Source organism: Gopherus evgoodei, chromosome 13 (genome assembly GCF_007399415.2).
Source record: "Gopherus evgoodei ecotype Sinaloan lineage chromosome 13, rGopEvg1_v1.p, whole genome shotgun sequence".
Taxonomy (NCBI): domain Eukaryota; kingdom Metazoa; phylum Chordata; order Testudines; family Testudinidae; genus Gopherus; species Gopherus evgoodei.
The window spans coordinates 21,657,997-21,680,994 of NC_044334.1; the positions used below are offsets into that span (position 1 = coordinate 21,657,997).

At 40.2% G+C, this 22,998-nt stretch overlaps 1 protein-coding gene across 6 annotated transcripts in view; it reads left to right on the top strand.

Annotated features, from left to right (window-relative positions):
- Positions 1-22,998, top strand: part of PRR14L (proline rich 14 like) — a 36,960-nt gene that overhangs the window by 4,996 nt on the left and 8,966 nt on the right. For 5 of the 6 annotated variants that reach the window (XM_030583359.1, XM_030583357.1, XM_030583358.1 and 2 more), the window contains 2 exons: positions 9,416-9,497; positions 13,812-19,917. In XM_030583359.1, the coding sequence (XP_030439219.1) occupies positions 9,416-9,497; positions 13,812-19,917 (6,188 nt within the window). Of the gene's footprint in view, positions 1-1,833; positions 1,909-9,415; positions 9,498-13,811; positions 19,918-22,998 lie in introns of all 6 variants that reach the window. The other variant, XM_030583362.1, reaches the window with a different exon arrangement.

Below are 22,998 nucleotides of genomic sequence, written 5' to 3' on the forward strand. Positions count from 1 at the left end.
AGTTTACAGGAGATAACGCTGTCTGCTTCTTGTTTACAGTGTCACCTGAAAGTAAGAACAGGCATTTGCATGGCACTGTTGTAGCTGGCATTGCAAGATACATGCATGCCACATGCGCTAAAGATTTATATGTTCCTTTCATGTTTCAACCACCATTCCAGAGGACATGCTTCCATGCTAATCATGGGTTCTGCTTGATAACAATCCAAAGCAGTGCAGACCAACACATGTTCATTTTAATCATCTGAATCAGATGCCACCAGCAAAAGGTTGATTTTCTACTTTGATGGTTTGGGTTCTGTAGTTTCCGTGTCAGAGTGTTGCTATTTTAAGACTTCTAAAAGCATGCTCCACACATTGTCCCTCTCAGATTTTGGATGGCACTTCAGATTCTTAAATCTTGGTTTGAGTGCTGTAGCTATTTTTAGAAATCTCACATCGGTACCTTCTTTGCATTTTGTCAGATCTGCTGTGAAAGTATTCTTAAAACAAACGTGCTGGGTCATCATCCGAGACTGCTATAACATGAAATATATGCAAAATGCAGGTAAAACAGAGCAGAAGACATATAATTCTCCCCCCAAGGAGTACAATCACAAATTTAATTGATGCATTATTTTTTTAATGAGCATCATCAGCATGGAAACATGTCCTCTGGAATGGAGGCCGAAGAGTGGAAGGGGTATACGGATGTTTAACATATCTGGCGTGTAAATACCTTGTAACGCCAGCTACAAAAGTGCAATGCGGATGCCTGTTCTCAATTTCAGATGACATTGTAAATAAGAAGCAGGCAGCAGTATCTGCTGTCAATGTAAACAAACTTGTTTGTCTTAGTGATTGGCAGAATAAGTAGGACAGAGTGGACTTATAGGCTCTAAAGTTTTACACTGTTTTGTTTTTGCTTGCAGTTATGTAACCAAAAAAAATCTGCATTTGTAAATTACACTTTCACAATAAAGAGATTGGACTTCAGTGCTTGTATGAGGTGAACTAAAAATACTTTTTCTTTTGTTTGTTATTTTTACAGTGCATATATTTTAATAAAAAATAATATAATGTGAGCACTGTGCATTTTGTATTCTGCATTGTAATTGAAATAAATATTGAAAATATAGAAAAACATCCAAAAATATTTAATAAATTTCAACTGGTATTCTATTGTTATAAGTGCGATTAATCGTGATTAATTTTTTTGAGTTAATCACATGAGTTAACTGCAATTAATTGACAGCCCTAAAAAAAACCCTTCACAAATGCCAAATGTCCCTCTTCCTAACTGTTGAGGATACACTGTAGTCTAAAATGGCAAATTTTGTTACCTGTATTATGACATTATGTGGTCATGCTGTTGGTACCAGATTAAAATAACTAGCAGTGCTAGCTCTTATGCTGAAACCTTATAGGACATCACTTGTGTCTTAAGCACAGTCTCTGCAGTCTGCTGTATCTTTCAGCTTAGCTCTTCAGTAACTGGACAGTAGATCAGTGTCTCTATTTCCTTTTTCAAACAATAAGGCTTTTCGGCTCATATGTTTTTTGTTTTTTTTCCCCCCTCCGGCAGACATTGACATTGCAATTATTATTCCAAGGCAAAAAAGTCTGTGAGTTTAGAGTTAAAATTGAAATTAACACTTCATTGGGGAAAACCCCTAAAAAAACATTGAAAGCTCACGAAAGCTTATGCTGAAATAAATTTGTTAGTCTCTAAGGTGCCACAAGTACTCCTGTTCTTTGTGAGGATACAGGACAGGGCTGCTATTCTGAAACATTGAAGTGTTGTTGTTCAAAAAAAAAAAAAAAAAGGTTTAACTTGAAAATTCCGTGTTACAGGTTTTACTATTTGGCACGAGGAATTCCAAACACTTGAAAGTATGCCAACACAGTAAATGAGAAGGTTTGATTAAAGTAAGGAACTGAAAATTGAGCTTCTACCAGGAAGTAAACTTCAAACTTAAATTTCTGAGAAATAACTCTCTCTCCATAATGTGGTCATATGATGACATTTAGGTTTCTTTGATGTCTTTATAATACGTATTAAGGTGGTGTAAATGTTATAGATGCTTATGTAACTTCACAATTGCATCTGCTGTTTTTCTTTTTCCCTGAGCAGAATCTCTCCCCAAAATCCCCTATCATTTTAAAAGTTTATGAGAGAGGAGATTTAAGTCAAAGCTTGGTAGTAATTTAATTTTATAAAACCACAAGTCATACTTTTTATATTACTTGGTTTTTTTGGCTGGGTGTAGTGAACAAAAAACTATTTTTCGTAGTAGCATTGGTAATGGGTACACAAACTACAAAGCAAATAGTAGGAATTGTACTAGAGATTTATTTAAATTTATCATGTTTTCAATGGGAGACTGAAATTGGTTTTGAATTTTTATTTTTAGACAAGGATGATTCTCTACAGTTGCAAAAGAAGCTGATTTCGTAGTGAAATCTTCCTAATCATATGACTAATCCCACTTTCTCTTTTTCAAAGTTCTTATTTTTCTTTTCAGTAGAGCCACTGTAGACTGACTTTACATTAGTTTGCATCAGTGGTTCATCTTCCAACTATTTCTATGGCTTTGGGTTTGATTAATTGAAAATTAATGTGGAGGGCAAGACAAGATACACCTCTACCCCGATATAACGTGACCCGATATAAGGCGGGTTTGCGTACAAGGCAGTAAAGCTCTGACACGCTGCTCTGAGCAGCGTGTTAAGGGTGCCGGGGCAGAGGGTCTTGGAGGCAGTCAGGGGCTTCCCCCCCCTGGATCTGGGGGGCAGGAGCTATGGGAGGCACTTTTGGGGGCTCCATGGTCTCAGAGTGGCCTGCGGGATTAGTGGGGGGCCGTGAGCAGCCCACTCTGCTTCCCTCACCCCAGCCCCAGCTGGGTCGCTCGGAGGACGGGGCTTGGGGGAAGGGATCCCCCCTGCACTCACCAGCAGCGGCAAAAGCAGAGCAGCCCAGCCCCAGCCGCTCCATTCCGCCAGCTCCCAACCGCAGAGTTCTGCTTCCCGCCTCAGGTAAATGGGGGGGACGTCCTTTCCCCAACCTCTCCGCGCTCACTTGCGGCAGGAAACAGAGTGACGCAGCCCCAACCCGCTCTGCTTTCCTTGTCCCAGCCCCAGCCGCGTTGCTGGGGGGCAGTTGGGGAAAGGTCCTGCGCTCACCTGCCTGACGGGAAGTGGAGCACCACGGCTGGGAGCTTGCGGAGTGGAGCTTGCTGGGCCTGGGCCAGTAGTTTCCCCAGGAGTTGAAATAAGGGGGAGATATTTGAATTTATGGGGGGGGGGGTCAGGGCGAATGAGAGAGAGATATATAAAAGAGATATGAATAAAGTAAATATTTCGTTAGGATAATGCAAATTTAACGTAAGGATAATGCAAGTTAAACCAAAACACATAACAGGTCTAGATTTCTAAAAAAATATAATTTTTAAAAAAAATGTATTTAATTTAAATTGACTTTTGAAAAGTAAGCCATCATGGGATAAGAGGGAAGTCCTCTTATGGATCAGTAACTGGTTAAAATATGGGAAACACAGAGTAGGAATAAATTATCAGTTTTCAGAATGTAGAGAGATAAATAGTGGTATCCCAGAGGGGCCAGTACTGGGACCATTCCTATTCAACATACTCATAAATGTTCTGGAAAAATGGGTAGACAGTGAGGTGGCAAAATTTTCAGATCATACAAAACTATACAAGATAGTTAAGTCCCAGGCAGACTGCAAAGAGTTACAAAGGGATCTCACAAAACTGGGTGACTGGGCAACAAAATGGCAGATGAAATTCAGTGCTGATAAATGCAAAGTAATGCACATCGGAAAACAATCTCAATTATACATACAAAATGAAGGAGTCTGAATTAGCTGTTAAGACTCGAGAGAGAGATCTTGGAGTGATTGTGGATAGTTCTCTGAAAACATCCACTCAATGTGCAGTGGCAGTCAAAAAAGCAAACAAAATGTTGGGAATCATTAAGAAAGGGATAGATAAGAAGAGAGAAAATATCATATTGCCTCTATATAAATCCATGGTACGTGTACACCTTGAATACAATGTGCAGATCTGGTCACCCCATCCCAAAAGAGAGAGATTGGAAATGGAAAAGGTACAGAGATGGGCAACTAAAATGATTAGGGGTATGAAACAGGAGGAGAAATTTAAATTTTCAACTTAGAAAAGAGACAACTAAGGGGGAACGTGATAGAGGTCTATAAAATCTTGACCGATGTGAAGAAAATGAATAAAGAAATGTTATTTAATCCTTCACATAACACAAGAACTAGCAGGTTTCAGAGTAGCAGCCGTGTTAGTCTGTATCCGCAAAAAGAACAGGAGTACTTGTGGCACCTTAGAGACTAACAAATTTATTTGAGCATAAGCTTTCGTGGGCTACAGCTCACTTCATCAGATGCATAGACTGGAACATATAGTGAGGAGAGATATATACATAAAGAGAACATGAAAAGGTGGGAGTTGTATAATCAACTCTAAGAGGCTAATTAATTAAGATGCGCTATTATCAGCAGGAAACAAAAACTTTTGTAGTGATAATCAAGATGACCCATTTAAGACAGTTTGACAAGAAGGTGTGAGAATACTTAACATGGGGAAATAGATTCAATGTGTGTAATAGCTCAGCCATTCCCCGTGTCTATTTCAGCCTAAATTGATTGTATCTAGTTTGCATATTAATTCAAGTTCAGCAGTTGCTCGTTGGAGTCTGTTTTTGAAGCTTTTCTGTTGCAAAATTGCCACCTTTAAATCTGTTACTGAATGGCCAGAGAGGTTGAAGTGTTCTCCTACTGATTTTTGAATGTTATGATTCCTGATGTCAGAGTTGTGTCCATTTATTCTTTTGTGTAGAGACTGTCCAGTTTGGCCAATGTACATGACAGAGTGGCATTGCTGGCACATGATGGCATATATCACATTGGTAGATGTGCAGGTGAACGAGCCCCTGATGGCGTGGCTGATGTGATTAGGTCCTATTATGGTGTCACTTGAATAGATATGTGGACAGAGTTGTCATTGGGCTTTCTTGCAAGGATAGTGGGTTAGTGTTTTTGTTCTGTGGTGTGTGGTTGCTGGAGAGTATTTGCTTCAGGTTGGGGGTGCTGTCTGTAAGCGAGGACAGATCTGTCTCCCAAGATCTGGGAGAGTGAGGGATCATCTTTCAGGATAGATTGTAGATCTTTGATGATGCGCTGGAGAGGTTTTAGTTGGGGGCTGAAGATAACAGCTAGTGGCGTTCTGTTATTTTCTTTGTTGGGCCTGTCTTGTTGTAGGTGACTTCTGGGTACTCTTCTGGCTCTGTCCATCTGTTTTTTTTTCACTTCAGCAGGTGGGTATTGTAGTTTTAAGAATGCTTGATAGAGATCTTGTAGGTGGTTGTCTCTGTCTGAGGGATTGGAGCAAATGCGATTGTACCTTAGAGCTTGGCTGAAGACAGTGGATTGTGCGGTGTGTCCTGGATAGAAACTGGAGGCATGCAGGTAAGGTTAGCGGTCAGTAGGTTTCTGGTATAGGGTGGTGTTTATGTGACCATCACTTATCAGCACAGTAGTGTCAAGGAAATGGACCGCTTGTGTGGACTGGTCTAGGCTGAGGTCGATGGTGGGATGGAAATTGCTGAAATCATGGTGGAATTTCTCAAGGGCTTCTTTTCCATGGGTCCAGATGATGAAGATGTCATCAGTGTAGAGTAGGGGCATTAGGGACATGAGAGCTAAGGAAGCATTGTTCTAAGTCAGCTATAAAAATGTTGGCATACTGTGTGGCCATGCGGGTACTCATAGCAGTGCTGCTGACTTGAAGGTATATATTGTCCCCAAATGTGAAATAGTTGTGGGTGAGGACAAAGTCTCAAAGTTCAGACACCAGATTTGGCATGTAACTAGTTCACAAAACTGGGAGGGGGTGTTGGGGAAATTCAAGGGGGGTGTACGCCCCCCGCCCCCTGGGGGGGGCTTGTAGGGAAATCACTGGGTTGGGCTGCTCCGCTTCCCAGCGCCGGTGAGTGAGGGGAGGTTGGGGAAAGGACGCTCTCCGCACTCACCTGCAGCGGGAAGTGGAGCAACGCGGCCCCAGCCTGCGCCACTCTCCCAGCTCCCAGTCGTGGTGCTCCACTTCCCACCAGGCAGGTGAGTGCAGGACCTTTCCCCAGACACCACCCAGCGACGCGGCTGAGTCAGGGACAAGGAAAGCGGAGCAGGCTGGGGCCACGTCGCTCTGCTTCCCACCGCAGGTGAATGCGAAGGGGGCATCCTTTCCCCAGCCTCTCTGCACTCACCCGCAGCGGGAAGCGGAGTGCGACGGCTGGGAAGTGGCAGACTGGGGCCGGGCTGCTCCGCTTCCCACCACTGCCAGAGAGTGCCGGCCAGGGGGTAGATAGGGGTTGGAGCAGTGAGGGGACAGGAGGGTTGAGTAGGGGGTGGGGTCCTGGGGGTGATTAAGGACGGCAGTCTCTGGAGGGGCTGGTCAGGGAACAAGGAAGAGGGGGGGCCAAAGCAAGTTTTATGTAACGCGGTCTCACCTATAACGCAGTGAGATTTTTTGTCTCCCGAGGACCGTGTTATATCAGCGTAGAGGTGTAACTATATACAGTTGCTCTAGATATTTATCAAACCTGAAACATACATCGTGAGGTGGAGTGGATTTTGGAGTTTTATCGCTAGAAAGAAAAAGTCTAAATGTCTTAGCTGGTTTGGCTCCTCTATGCTCTGGAAAATATTGGACAGTACAGTTGTGAATTGACTGCTCCTTATGTTTGAAAATTTATTCTCTGGACAAGTGACATGGGCTTCAACATGTCAAGTAGCTGTTAAAGCCGGAATGCACACAAGCCAGAGCTTACACCAAGGGACAAAATAGAAAAACTGCTTCTTCCATCAAGAGTCTTCACTGCATCCCTCAGCTTCACCCATCAGTGCAAATTAAATATAATACTGTGCTAATGTGGATACATTTTATAATTCATACACACAAAGGCAATTCTCTCTCTCTATTTCTCAGCTAGGATTTAATAGCAAAATGCTGTAATTAAGGCTCCTATTGATTAAGATTTCATTATTTTACAAAATATACTAGAGAATGTTTAGTACATGAATACTTCATTTTTATAGATCAATATATTAAAATATTTTGTTAAACATTCCTTTTTATTTGCTTGTGAGTTCTGGAGCATCTCTGCATTTCAAAAGTTTGAGGGTGAGGGTTTATTGCAGGGGAGTTAATAAATATGATTGTCACACTGCTGTTGCCTTTAGAAGGAAACTGTAATTTAGCAGTTCAAAACCAGGGTACAGTATTACAAGGCCTGGATTCTATTCTTAGCTTTGCAACTTATTTACTGTGACACACAGGATGAGTCATTTAGTCTTTTTTCCTTTCCAGTATTATAAGGAATATTATAAGCAGTATTGAGACAATGTTTGAAAGCACTTTGAGGTCTCCATATGGAAAGTGTTGTAGAAATGCATAATAGTTCATTTAATTTTTTTGAGGAACACATAGTTGGCCTCTCCAGTGCCTTTACTAATGAATTTCTAGGGCCTTCATATTCTAGTGCTTTTACAAATGAATTCATTTTCATGTGCATCTGGGTGAAAACTACTTAACCCAAGTACATTAAAAGAAAGTAAGCATACACTGCTACCTCAATGTAATGCCACCCTATATAACATGAATTTGGATATAATGCGTTAAAGCAGTGCTTGGGGGGGGGGGCAGGGCTGCACACTCCGGTGGATCAAAGCAAGTTCAATATAACACGGTTTCACCTATAACGTGGTAAGATTTTTTTGGCTCCCAAGGACAGCGTTTTACTGAGGTAGAGGTATATTAGCAAATGCCTTCTTAAATGTACAGTGATATGTGACACTTAATATTGCTGTTTGACCACAAATTATTATTAGAGTATTTGGTTGAGAAAGTTATAGTTAAGGTTGAAGAATGGCTCAACACCTCCTGTTTCATGTGCTCATAACTTCCTTAAAATATTCACCTTTTTAATTAATTTTTTTTTCATGATTGGTCAGTTGTCAAAGATGAGATTTTGGGATTTTTTTCTAAAGTTTGTGTGTATTTGTTTTTTAAGTTTGAGTTAAGTCCCCTTATCCATTTTTGAGCCAGGCAAGGATGAAAAAAGATATGAGTTCTAATGAAGATACTCTTTAGGTCAGAAAGAACGTGTTTTCCATAGACTTTCACCTGGAGCTGCTGTCTCCTTGCTCAGCCATTCTAGCTTGCTTATACTCTCAGAATTTTGTTAATTTTGAGTGAGTGATCAATGATCATACATCCATTTCAAGTATCCAACATCCAAGTAGTGAGACCTTGAGAATGTGTACAATTTTGAAATGGATGACTGGGATGTGGGTCCCCAGACTGCTGATTGACTCTCCTGGGTGGAAAATAGGTCTTTAGGCAATTCTTGACTGAGAAACAGGTCCTAGGGATAATCTTCCTTGTCCTGAGAGAGAGATGGATCCCCACGCTTCTCCCTAGTCCCTCTAACCATTACAGAGAGAAACCAGTGCCTCTGTTATGTGCAAATTTTGTGAACTATCCATATTTCAGTAGTGCATTTAAAGGCGTGTGTAGTTCTTAGAGACAGTAGTATAGTAATTACAAGAAATGTACCTATAGAATGTGTGCGCTTGTGTGTTTCCCTTCATCCTTCAACAAAAATTTAGGAAACATAATGCAAAAAACTGTTAATGCAATAGTAAGTTTGCACAATTAAAGTAGTCAGAAAATGCTAAGTTACAGTTTGGCAGGAGAGTTAACTAGCCCACATCATAGAAACCGGTAGTACAGTGAGGAGGGTAATATTTTCTTGCATGTTTTTCATCTGCACAAGGGATTCCACTGAGAGGGATTATAATAATTGGTTTGGGGTTTAATGAAGGATTACCATTCTTTTTCATATTGGGATGCTTTCCATTGTATTTAAATTCACTTACTGCTTTAGTTGCTACTTTGGCAAGGCTTTACTGATGCAGAGTTGAAATCTTCTCTGGAATTGTCTCCTCCTGAGGATAGGAAAGACTAATGCAGGATCTTCAACAGTGAGTGGATTTAAAAAAAAAAAAAAAAGAAAAAAAAAAAAGAGGAAAGATGTGATGAGACAGTGGGCCAGAAAGGAAGGAGAATTTCTCTCATTAAGTGCTTATGGTTCAGTTACTTGCCTGTATTACCACACTTGTAAGTGTGTTTATGGTGTACGTATGACTTTCTCCTTCATTCCCCAAAAAAGCCTAGCATATTATGTGGTATGCTAATGCGTACTGCATCCAGAGTTAGGACTGGCTGAGCAGGTACAGTCCCTGGAGTCTAGGAATAGTCTCTGAAAACTATAATTACCAGTTAGTCTCAGGTGTTGCTGCTATGGTGGTGACTTGTTCCTTTATTTCAGGAGAAGCCTCAGATAAACCGAAGTGGGGGAGAATTTTCAAGACACTGCTGCACTGAAATGGCAAGCCCTCTGAAGAGTAAAGGTGCATATTTCAGTTGTACAGCTTTTTTCCTTCAGGATCCTCTTTCATTCACAGAAGTGCATGAATGATTGCACGGATAGCTCCTCTGTTCTTTTTGGTAGTGCAAGTTATTGCCCTGTTCGTTTAGAACAATAGCAAAGCTTAATCCTGTGCTCTCTCCTGGCCATATGCTTATGTGATTGAAATGCTCTGATGGAGAGTCCATATTGGTAGTTCTTAGTCTGAAATACTTGTTGACTCCAGTGCAGATGCTCTTGTTAGTAATTATTGTTTGGTTTTGAGAAATAAGGTAATATATAACTACATGAAAATGTTAACGGTAGAGATGTGCAAAAGAAACAATAATTGGCTGACTCAATCACCATCTAACACTTTAGAATATGCAGTTTCCAAAGTGAGAGGGGTTTCTGCCCTAATTCTTAGTCCTCCTGTTAATGATCCGCTCCTGTACACTTCTGTCCACAAATGCTTTGATCACTTTGCCTGCATCTGATGGCTATTCTCTCTCTTTCTCTGCACAGCAAGCAGGCATGTTGTGACTCAGTTTAACTCCAGGATTCTGGAACAACCATATTTTGATTTCAGTTCTGTGTTTTTTGCAAATCAGTCCTGTATCTGTTTGCAGTTGCTGTTCTGTGAATTACTGGCATTCAGACCGAGCATAAAACAAAACCAAGAAAAGACCAGCCTTAAGCAACACATGAAGCTTGTACTTGCATGGAGAACAGTTTTCAGGTCTTGGTCTCTGAAAGTATGGAAGAAGTCTTCAAAAGTTTGAGCAAATACTGTTCAGATGTTTTTGAGCATAAAGAAATTGAAAATTCTTTTCTGAAACTTGTGACTTCTTTTGAACAAAACTATTGTTGAAATGACCAGAAGCAAACACAATGAAATTTGATATGGAAATAACTCTCATTAAGTGTCTTTGAGTGTTGTGGTGCAAAGAGTTTTGATTTGAAAATAATTTGAGAATTCCATGCTGCACAGTATATTTTACCAAGGAGTCTTATTAAATTAATAAAATGCCAGCTAGAAAAACTGCTTCATTGTACATGTTTATGGCTAACCTACTAACACAAGGAAGAATGCAATGAAGAGATTAGGGAGGGCTGCTGCACATTTTGCATAGCACCAAGGCAGGGGCCCCAATCATATAAGCCTCAGAAGGTGCATGGGACTGGAAATCTAGTGGTGTTAAACCAAATAGCTTCCAGATTATGGAATTTGCTTGTTGCCATTTTTTTAAGAGTCAGCCGGTCTGCTAACTCTTGGATGGGAGCTGCTGGAAGCGGCAGCCAGTATGTCCCTCGGCTTACGCCGCTTCCAGCAGCTCCCATTGGCCTGGAGCAGCGAACCGTGGCCATTGGGAGCTGTGATCGGCCAAACCTGCGGACGCGGCAGATAAACAAACCGGCCTGGTCCACCAGGGGCTTTCCCTGAACAAGTGGCGCAACAAGTTTGGGAACCACTGTTCTAAGGTGATATGCTGTTGTCAATCAAGCTGAGACATGATGTGACTATACATCTATATAACACTGTCTTATAAGAGGATGCTTTCCCTACAGTAGCTGTCATTTCTAATATCCTAGCAATATACATAAGTTTTATGAAAGTACTTAGTAATGTCAGTAAACTTTTTCAAACAAGATGAGATCTATGCCTCCTCCTTGCTGGATGACTTGTTTATATCTAAGAGTGCCCTCACAAAGAATAAGTGGAAATGGCTCGCCGGTATGCAGCTCAGTATTTAGATGAGAAAAGTATTGTCATAAGTCCGTACAAGAATCAGTAGACGCCGGAAGAATTGATCTTCCACTGTAGAGTGTGAATGGATAGCAAGAGCCACAAAGAGCTCTCTGCAGAGGAAAGAGCTTGGATGCTAAACACATAGCCAAAGAGGTCCCTAACTATAAAAAAGCCAAGGACTGTTGTTTCTACTAAGTGTCATGCTGTTAGGCAAGACTCTATACATGAAATTGTCAGTTTTCTTCTCTAATTGCCCTGGCATATCTTATCAGTTTATCAACATGTGGCACCTACGTTGCAGGAAAGATGGCTAAGTCTCTGTGCTAATGGCTAAAGAACAATATGTATGTAGCTGGTCAGAGGATTCCTGAGACAGAACAGCATTTTTATAACTGTAGATGCCACCTGAACCGCTGGGGTGCACACACACACATACACGCATACTAAGGAAATCAATGCAGAAGGATCCATGACAGGCACTCGTAACATGAGAATCTACTCTCCTGGAAAGCTGGCTCAGCAGACAGTTAATATACACAAGCAAGTGGAGCCTCAATCTCAAGATTATTATTTAATTGCAAATCAGGTTTTTGGGTGCACTCTTGCTGGATCTAGTCATGTCAAGATAGAGCAACAAGACACACAGATTCCTCTCCAGGAGAAGGAACCATAAGGGTACAGCAATTGACATCCTGTCCAAGAGATGGCTGAAAAACCTTTCTGTATGTCTTGTCACCTGTATTCAGACTGCAAAATGATACAAAGCCAAGGTAATTCTGATTGTTCCTTAGTGTCTAAAGAACCTTGGTTTTCTGACCTGATCAGTCTGTTGGTCTATCTGTCCATCTTCTTTCCCTGCAGGAGAGATTATGCAGTTGGAGGTCCAGTTCTGAACATGAGCCAGAAAAGTGAACTTTAGCTGCATGACACTTGAAGTAACTGAAAAATGAAGGCCAGCCTTCCACACCACCTTATCTACATCACATGCAGTTGCCCAACAGTCTGTATTCTAGAGCCTGGTCATGGGTTCAAGTACCAATGGAGGTGCAAACATGCAGTACTCTACAACTCAAGGCCAAAGATATGTTCTGAAGTCCCTACGTCAGGGCTTGACAATACATCTAACATATCGGACTTTAAAATCCCACATTGCAGCACTGCATTCAACAGAAAATAGACTTCACTCTATCCTGACACTGGAAGGTTCCCCAGGGCACCTTGGCTAATTAACTGTCTACATGTGTATGGAATACAGCACTTGTGTTCAATACTCTGTAGATTTCAGAAAGGCACTCAGAATATACAGTTCATCTCAGTGCAGTCTGATGGAATTTGTAAGGCACACTTGAACCTCTCTCAATATGTTTACTGGTTGTATAAGGTAGACCTGCAAGCTTCATTGGATGCTTCCTTTGGCGGAGGAGCTCTGCGTGCGGTGGCACTTCACGGATTAGGTAGTGGTAGAGAATAAATAGAATGCTAAGTGTGTTCATGGAGCCATACACATAGACATCTTTGGCAATCTTAGTGATATCGTGCTGAACACTTATATAAAAGGGGCATGGATTCCCAGTCCAGAAATATCAAACTAGAAAAAATTTACAAATGAAATGAATTGAAGGAAGCTGGTTGGCACAGAAGTAGAGGCTACTAAAAGGAAAATCCTTTTTACCCAAGAGTGGGAGAATGCACTAAAGGAAGTGGTTAGATAAGAAGATACACATGGAAACAGATTTATTAAAATATTCACAGGTGAAGCAGAGGCACTCCTTTTGTTGTAGAGAAAGAAGAGGCATTAGTGAATAGATTAAAGAAAAAGAAGATGTAATCAGACTGTTTTGGTATTGAAATGGACTTGGACAATCTTATGGGTCTCTTCCACCTCAAGCTACTTACTATTAACCTTGGTAACATTTGGATAGATTGGAAGAGAGAGAGAGAATAAAAATACAAAATGCTCTTGAAATAGTTGCTCCGTTGCAAAATTTCATTTCAACTGTGCATACATATCTTCCTCTAGTTCCTTGTCTGCATGAGAACAGTAGTTGGTAGTACAAAAAATGTAGTAAGAGGAGACTTTTTAATCTTCTCTCCTGTAATACAATTGAGAGTATAAATTCATTCCGTTTTGAAACAGCTTACTCTGTCCCACCAGATAATTTTAATACACATCTTGTCTACTTCCCACTCTTCTAAATCTGTACATATTTTAATTTGCTATTCATCATAGAAAAATGCTACTGAAAATAAGCACTGCCACTAGTTTGATAGAACTCGTATGACACCTGGCTCTGAACTCCTGAATTACAGTGATCTGGAAATTCAGAATATTGGATCCATACCAGTTATGTTTAATATCCATGCAAATAGGTTACAGTTAGGATTAAAATAGAATTTTGATTTGTTTTAAAGTAGACTGGTGATGGGGTTTGTCAAAGTGATTAAGTATGAATTAGCAAAAGTGTGCTGTTCATAATTGTATATTAAGTAAATTAAAAAAAAAACTTCCATTTGACTTTCTTCTCTAGTGTGCAGTACTGATTTTTTTTTTTAATTTTTTTTGTGCAGAAGAAAACCAAACAAATGTACAGGAGGTACCTGAAATTCTGCCAAAGCTCACTGAAGAAGTACAAGGTATGAAGGCTGATGGGACTAGGATATTTAGTAAAGCAGGACACAGGAATGACAGAGTGAGTAAAGGTCTTCCACCTGAGAACAATGAATGCCCAGATATAGCCACATTCACGGCCAGTGGTGAGTTTTCAGAAACCAACACCTTAGTTCCCTTAGAGCCTTTAACAGTTGTGGAGACTGGATCAACAAAAGAAGATCCACAAGAAGAAAAAGAATATAAAGGGTTAACAGCCTGTACTGCAGTGTCATTGACCACAATGGGTTGTGCTATTTTTGAGTCAGAAACTGGAGAAATAGAGTTGTCTAGGTCAAGCCATGTTAATAAAACTAATGCAGCACCTGCCAGTTACCAGACTTACCAGCAAGATGAAGAAAACAGCCCTCATAACAGGGCTGTTCCTGTATCTAAGAGTAGTGTTGAAGTTGATATTTTTCTCTCAAAAGGAAGCTCTGAAGCATTATGTGGTTCATTAAGAAGTTTGTGTAGTCTGGAATCTGGAAATATACCACTGGAAGACAACACCACTGAGATCTGTGAAAAACAGGAGTATCTTGCTGAAGAGAGAGAGAGCCCAAGCTGTGATGGTGATAGTCAAAGAACTGAGTTTCTAGAGAACTGGATCGCCAAACCTGTGATGGAAGAACAGCTCTCTCCAGTGCAGAGTGAAGAAATGTCCAGTGATGAGGCTGAACAATTGGAAACGGATAGTTGCTCTGACCATTCATACAACTATGGTTATGGGAAAGTTGCTGAAATCCAGAGAGAAACTGCTATGAAGAGCAGTTGTGGCATGGATAGTGGGCATGATATTCAAGAAAATGTTAATTCACAGAGCTCTAATTCGCTAGTTCCTAGTTCTGTTGCTTCATCCACTGAGGAGTTTCCAAAAGAAGATTTAAGAATCCCTTCAGAAATTAATAACTTGAAAAAGGATGAGGACCAGAGGCAAATATGTATTGATGATGTATTCTGTGCTGATGTAGTAAAACAGCATACAAAAGAAAATGGAACTTTGTTGGTGGAAACAAAAAATGTTGTCAGTATTCAGACTGGAAACCTGCATACATGTTCTAAAAATAGCTACAATAAATATGTAAATTCTCCTCCCACTGTTCATGATTTTCTGGACTATGGCTCCAAGGTAGGTGAAGTTTCCCTTGAGGCACAATTATTTGAAAAGGAAACCAACAGCAGTTCAGTGGTAGAAGATCTGAACAACAGTTTTGGTAAAGCTCCAGAAGCAAATAGTGTTAATGTCAGCCTTCCTACATGCAAAGGAACTAACTTTGCTTACACACTAAGTGAAGCTCTTAGTCGTGATGCAGAAAACTCAAGAGTCTCTCTTGGGGTTATAAGTGAACTTTCTTCTTGTAATGCTGATGCAGTTTCAAACAGAGATGTGTACCTGGACAGGCGGTCTAAAAAAGAATTGATCATTTCTTCAGCAAAACTGGAAGCACAACATGCGGGCCTTCTGCATCATAAAAAGGAAGAATTATCTTTACTAAATCACAGGAGTTTCAGTACTTCTAATGTAGCAAGTAAAGGTTCCCAGAAGAGCATGCACTCTGCATGGGGGGATACAGAGAAGATGGTCACTGATATGGAAAATGAAGAAAGTGACATAGGTATTCATAATGGCAAGTGTTTAAAAGACCGCTGTTCAGCTGTCAAGACCTGCATCATCTTATCAGATAGTGCCAGCTTGGATAATGCTACACTGAACAAGGATTCCTTTAAAGCGCAGGCTAAATTGAAGACTGAAGAAGTCAATGGCTTGGAAACAGGAGACTTACTTATACATAATGATAAAAAGGCAATCAGCCCTCCTGAGGAGAACACTCACGTAGCATGTGAATCTGTTCCTTGTGAAGATAGTTGTCATTGCAGCAATATGTTTCAGTATATGACTAATCGTACTTCCACAGCAGAAAAGCTATTGTGTTCAGCTTGCACTCCAGATAAGTCCACTACTAGATTATCAAAAGTGGAGAATTCAGATACAAATATCGAAGTAGAAAGCTCAAAACTCTATGATGGCCATAGTGAAATAACAGAGGAAAGGTTAGATTCTGGCACCAGAGAGAGAACTTCTGATACAGGTAAGGGACAAGAACAAATTAACTCTTGTGAATTACAGAAAGATGAAATTGATAGAATAGAAACTGTGGATAGTGTAAAGGCACATAAAGGCAGTCACCAAAATGAGACTAGTGAACAGTCAGTCAACAGAGATTTGAAAAAAAACATATTTGGTATCCATCTTGAACTTGGCAACACAACAGTAGTCCTGGGAGAAGGAGAACTAGAGATGTGCAAGAAGACTGTGTTACCTTGTGAATACAATCTTTCCAAAGGCACTACTTCAAAGAGTGACACAGACTCCGGCATCCCAAGTCATGAAAAACATTTGGCCCAATCCTTTGACTTAGAATTGTCAGATTTTAAACATTCAAAGCAACCAAATAAGACTATTTGTCAGGTGGAAAATCAATATCTTGCATGTCAAAGTGAGCTTAATGGGCCAGTTTCATACAAGCAAAATGAAATCCGAGTAGCCGATGAAGTTCTGGAGTTCCAGCAGTATGACATCGCAAATAAGCAAATATCGAACACTGGTGTACAAACTATGACGAGTTCAGTGGATGAACCTAAAAGATCTATCCGCTTCAAGGAAAATGAACCATTAACTCTAAAGAAAGATGAAGGCACAACTCCATTGGTTGATGAGTCTTTAAGAGAGAAGAGTTTTCAAGGAACTTTCAGAGACGTAATGGTGGATAACTCTTCCAATAGTATGGTAGATACAGACTGTTCAGAATACACAGATTCCATCAGTAATCTATCGGAAGGGGAAAAAGTAGAATTAAAAGAATCTGATAATGTAGGTAGCGGTACAAGGGAAGATCAAGGAACTTTCAAAGGAAATATGGTGGGTTATAGTTCTTCCAAAAGTTTGGTAAATGCGGACCATTCAGAATACACAGACTCTACCAGTAGTGCAAAGGAAGATAAAAAAGAACGTACAATATTGACAGAAAATACCAAAATTTCTGCATTATTGAACACGGGCAGCTTGGTTATGAGCCTGGAAAATAAAATTAAGACCATTGTTGAATCCTTTTCTGTCTCACAGTCAGCCTTCAAGAGTCTTTCATGTGCACCAGAAGATATGACTCTCGTTCCAGAGATCACAAATGAAACATGCTTACTGTTGGATTCTTCAGTAAATCATAGAATCATAGAAAGAAATAAAGCTTGTCCTCAGCCAGAACTTGTGACTTTTACAGTTTCTGATGGTCCAGAGAGAGTGAATCCAGTGCAGCCTGAAGAGTTCTGTGGGAACCAAGAGCTTTCCATTTTGAAAGGTGTAACTTCAAAAACACTTTTGGCTCAGAACTCAGAAATCTGCCTGCCTCAAAAAGATGAGCTGCCTGCATTATTGGAGAATGCACAGATAAATCCTGGTCAACTATCTTCAGCAAATGCCCTCTGTAATGACTATTCTGCTCTTGAGCTGATAGAGTCGTTTGAGAGAAGAGCTGATGGCAACGACAGCGCATCTGAAGAGAGAGAAAAAGCAATTAGCTCCTTAAACGATGCAGTTCAACTAGAAGCGTGTACGGCTTCTCATGCTCACAGCAAGGGGAGGTCTGTAAGTGCAGGGGTTAGTGAGCCAATTGTAAAAGAGATGGATGTAATTTCATCAGACAGTATTGATTGTGTACAGAAGTTTAAAAGACCATCTGTAGAAGACCAGAGACAAAGTGCCGTAACTGCAGAAAAAATAAAGATGCCAATGCATTCCATTTTTGACCATAAAAATTATTTAGGAGTTTTGCTAAAAGACTTGAAATTTTCTGTTGACAAAGTTAGAAGCTGTGTGCCTCTGAAGGCTGAGCCTTTTGAAAAGCCTTCACAAGCCTACTCTACTGAACAGATCCCAGAATGGAGTTTGAATAGCATTTCAGATAAAGGAAAAACTTATGTTAAAGATCACTCAGAATTAGGAGATGTCAAGTTGCTTTCAGAAATCGTAGACAATTATTTGCAATCTAAAGACTTAGTTAACAAAGAGAGGTCAGAAGTCCATTATAATGCAATATGTAACAATAAGCTGTCAAACGATTACACAGAAACACCTTTAAAATGTCTCAATTGCAGTGAAGTGTGTCTGCCATATGAATTAAGTTCACAGAGCAAAGACAACAGGAAGGAGGTTATAGGAGACAAAATGAAGATGCCAAATGACTCAGTCAGTGCAGAAAATGAGGTGTCTGATGCAGAGAGATTGGACAAAGTAGGTGAATGTCAAACTCGTAAGCGAAAGATGTCTGAGGAGACTGAAGTACATCCAGCTCAAAACATCCTGCTCTGTGAGGAGCAGGCACAGCAAATAAAGGAGTCAAACAACCAAGAGAAAGCAAAAGTCCCATTGCAGGAGAGTGTGGTGTTTGATCGTGAGCCTTTAGATAGTTCTTCAGATGAACTGGTGACATCTTCAAGAGTCATGAAGACTGAAGGTCCTAGAGAGCAGCTCTTCGCTGTCATGAGCAGTATAAATGATAGTGACAATAAACAAATATATAGCACTTTACAAGAAGCCAAAAGGCCAAAGATTTCCAAGAATAATAATAATGATGATGATTCAGAGCATATGAAGACTATGGACTCAGAAGGGGAAAGCCTGAGCTTTCATTTAGGAACCTACATTGAATTGTCAGCAGATAATACCCCTTTCATTCCTGTTTCTCTCTCTCAACCACAAACTAAAAGCTTTGCTGGGGATGATGAAATCCATGGCACCCTTGGAAATGCACACAAACTAAGAGGACTTTTTTCATTAAAGAAGCAGCCACGAAGGAAGGTTCCCGCAATAGATATGCTCAAAACTGTAAGAAAAAGTAACAAAGTTAAAAGCTCAGCTTTTAAAAGGAATTGGTCTGAAACTGTTCCTATGCAAGAACACAAACTCCTCAGCTCTGTATATTTTGCCTGTAAACCTTCAGTAATGGAAGCAGAAATAGCCATGAGACTGGACCACATGTCAGAGCAGAGAGCCAATAGGTTCAGTTTGTTGAACAGCTTGAAACTTAGTAAATGTACCAAAGAACCAACACTGTTAAGCAGGCTGTCTACTATGGCCAGTAAACTACTGGCCCCACCCAAAAGCATCCACAGGTTAAAGACTCTGCAGTGTTCCTCTGAACATCCAGTGGTTGAAAGATTCAGCCAACTTAGATCTAAAAAGCTACTGGAAATTTTTTCATGCATTAACATGAAGTTAAACTCTCACCAGGCTGATGGCTTGTGCACCAAGATGTTCAGCCTTCAGCCATTGGCACTTTATCCTGTAGACTCTACTAAAATACACATTTTAGACTTGAGTAGTAACATTCCATCATCAGTCTTCAATACCTCCATTTCCCCAATTTCTTTTCACATAAAATTGAACTCTGATTCTTTGATAAATCTCAGGGGGATTACATCCCAACAGTATGTACCTGATATACCAGCTTTAGAAAAGGCACCATTACATCCGTCACAGTCTTCAAAATGGACCTTCTCTTTCCTCCTGTCCCAAAGCTGCTCAGGTACAGCAGCTTTCAGGGAAGACACTAATCTCAGTAAGGAGCTACAGTCTTCTGCTCTATCTCTAATAACCACAGAGACCGTAATCCCTAATCATGACATTAGGAGAATTCCCATAGCTAAAAGAACAGGGTGCTCCATGCTTGGCCTTCACACAGTGTTAGCACTTTCTTCCCCTGGATGTTACAGGATCTGGACAAGAAGAAGAAATGTAACCAGTCGAATTCCTACTGTCCAGAGACTGTTTATGTCACAATTCACACAGGGCTTGAAAGGGTTAAGGTCTCCAACTTCCGTATCAGATGACCTCTTCTCTTCATTGCCCTACTCACTGGGCAGGGTACTTTCCATATGGAGCCAGCATGGTCCTTCTGCCTGTCTCTCCGAATTCACTCCTCTCCATCCCAGTCACTGCAAGTGGCAGCCAAGTCTGAGCATCGAGAACAGGTAAAATCCATCAACTTCTTTCTGAGAATAAATACGTAGTGTATATAGTTGCAGCTTTTTGGGGAGGGAGAGGGGTATTAGAGCTTGGAGTAGAGGGTCAGTTTCTGGTACTTCCTGTTTAACCTTGCACACTCAAGAAATGGCTCAATAGAAGACACTTCCATACAGAACCGTCTCTGTTATCTGAATTTGAGTACGTTTTCATTGTTAATCTCCTCTTCTGGCAGAACCGCTAACTCTTCTTCTTCTCCCTCCCTGCAATACACACACCAGAATATATTTTGCAGAAAGGTGAGCGGCTTCACTAACTCTGTTCTAAATGACTGCAGAGCCACTGGATTTTTGAGATAGAAAAGTTTTTTTTCAGATACCTGAGCTACCAGTCTAGCTTGAGACGTGACAAGATGGGCTTACGTGGCTTTGCAAATTCCAAATCTGAACAGAGAGAAATAATTGTGGTGCACTCAGTTAAACTTTTAATTGCATTCTGATGAATTGTTCTACATTAATTTTAATTGTAACCTGTTCTGTATAACTATTCCTGTTGACTGTTCTGCAAGATGCACTGTTAGCATAAATAAGTGCAGCTCCATTGAGATCACTGATGAATTTTGCCCTTTTTATCAAACTAAATAGGAGTGAGAGAAGAATAAAGATGGGTTTTTTTTTTTGTTGCTAATTGCATGAGAGGATGGGTGGACTTGTTAAGGCATTACATGGGGAATGAAGAGACATGGGACCACTGGCTCTGCAGCTGCTGCAAGCTTCCTACATGACCTTTCTGTGCCTCAGTTATCCCATCTATAATATAGGATAATTCTGCTGCCTAACTTCACAGGGGTGGGCTGTTTGAGAGGTACTCAAATACTACAGTTATGAGAACTATAGAAAAGCCTATAAATTAAAATAGATAAGCTGATGAATTATCTTGCCTACCGCTGTGATCTCTAAAGAAATGTTGAACCTGGCTTCTCTGTGTCCCTGTTTGGTGTAGGCAAAAATTTTGCCAGATAACTAACTACATACATTTCGCTATCTGAGACCCCTGAGGTTTAAAGCGGCCCTTGCTGGCCAGAGCTAATCATGTATTCAATCCACTGATGTAAATTCTCTTGGTCTACCAAGGTCTTGACAAAACCTTCTATACTAATTCAAGTGTAAAGCATAAGCTTTGGAACTTTTTAAATAAAACTCCTAGGGAATAAAAGAATGGAGCTAAATAGTGTCCTACGGAACCAATTTTATAATCAATTGTCCCGTGGAATTGTGATCTCTTTGCCAGACTTTGTGAAGCAATATTTCAAGTACAGCTTTCTATAATATAGATTCTTTACTGTGTTGGAGTGACCAGGTCCAGCTACAATTTGAGAACTGAACAGAGTTGGTAACTCTTAATCACCACCACTAATCGTAAGAAAAAGCATAAACCCTTTTAAAAAATGTACATCTGTATCAGGTGAGTTTTTAGTCTCTTGAGTTGAGAGATGTAGCACTTGGCATGGGAAGCTAATGCTGAATGCAGCACTTGATAAGCTAGTTTTATGGGCATCAGTCTTTCTTCCCACTCTTTTTCTCACACAAGTCAGACTGTCTAACAGGGTATGCTGTGATTGCAGACTATCAGTCAGTTAACATAAGTGAAGATTTAATCCCTGCATCTAAAGGCCAATTTTAAAAAATCACTGTGAAATGTTCTTTATTACTAATGGAGAGAAGTCAAGTAAAGTCTAAGTACTTCTCTGGACAGATAACAAGAGACTGAAATGCAGTATGCTGTCCCTAAAATTTAGTTCAAGAAATGTTACACTCTTAAAGTGAGAAGAAATTGTGGTTGACTTTTCTGTCCCACTCACAGCTTCTTTAAAGAGAAGTTATTTAAGCCTGCTATAATAGCTGGAAAGGGTGATACTCAGTGAACTCTCACGTACAGTTCTGAGCAAATTCTGCTTCTAAAATAGGCGATGAAAGTGACATTTTGAAGGATTTGGTCATAAGACAATGTGGGAGGAAATGCCAGCTGAAATGTTTAAAACAAACTGTGAAATATAATTTAAAAAATTTAAAAACGCAAAACATATTAAATATTTAGGTGAACTGTTCATTTTTTTTAAAAAGGGTGTAATCTCTAAATTAGGGAGAAGTGTGAGGGGGACTGATTCTTGTACTCAAACAATCTTTCATAAAGGAATTGCTACTGCTTTGTGGAGAAATATATTTGCTGCAATGTACGCCAAGGTCAACTAATCATCTCCTTGCCCACACTTAATAGGATCAAAAGTTTATTAAGCTATTCTGATGAGGATGGGTGAATATCAGGAAAGGGTATGACATGTACGAGTGTCAGCAGAGTTTGACACTATCAATCATAGCAGTCCTAAGCTTCACATGGACCTTTTCTTGTGATGAGAAAGTTCCCTTCCAGTTGGATTCTTTAACTTCGCTTTGGCTTTTTCATAACTGAGGAGGCAGTGAACACTGAAATAGTTTTTCCTTCCTGTAAAGCTGTTGCTACCGGATAGTGATCAGAATTTTTACTTTAAGCAAAACCTTTTTCCACATTACTGCCTTTCTGAGACTAAACTTTTTAGAGGAGTGGAATGTTTTCATCATTCTTACTTGCATTTTTGCTGCATGAAGCAGAATATTTTGTTAGCAGCAGGTGAGACTTCCATGCACATACCAGTTCAAATTCTAGCACTACCAGACAGTAGTGACTAGAATACTGGTGGATAGGAAGCACTGTACATGTGGCACTTAATGATAAATGTGGTAAATAAATTCATTGGGTATCTGTGTAAGTGTCTTTCATGCCTACTGCTGCTATGGTTTCTGCAATCTACGGTAAAAGCTTATACGCTCCTTAACAGTATATAATGCTTCCTTACATGGAAAACAAAGTCTCAAGCTTTCTAACTTTAGTAGGGTTGAATATATTTAGCTATAGGCACATGGAGAGAACAGATAAGGGACTTGGGTCTGGTGTACACTACAGCGTTAATTGGATGGAAGTCTGCTTATGTCAACATAACTATGGAAGTGTCTACACTTAAATTTTGCTCCTTCCAATGTAACTGCTCTGCT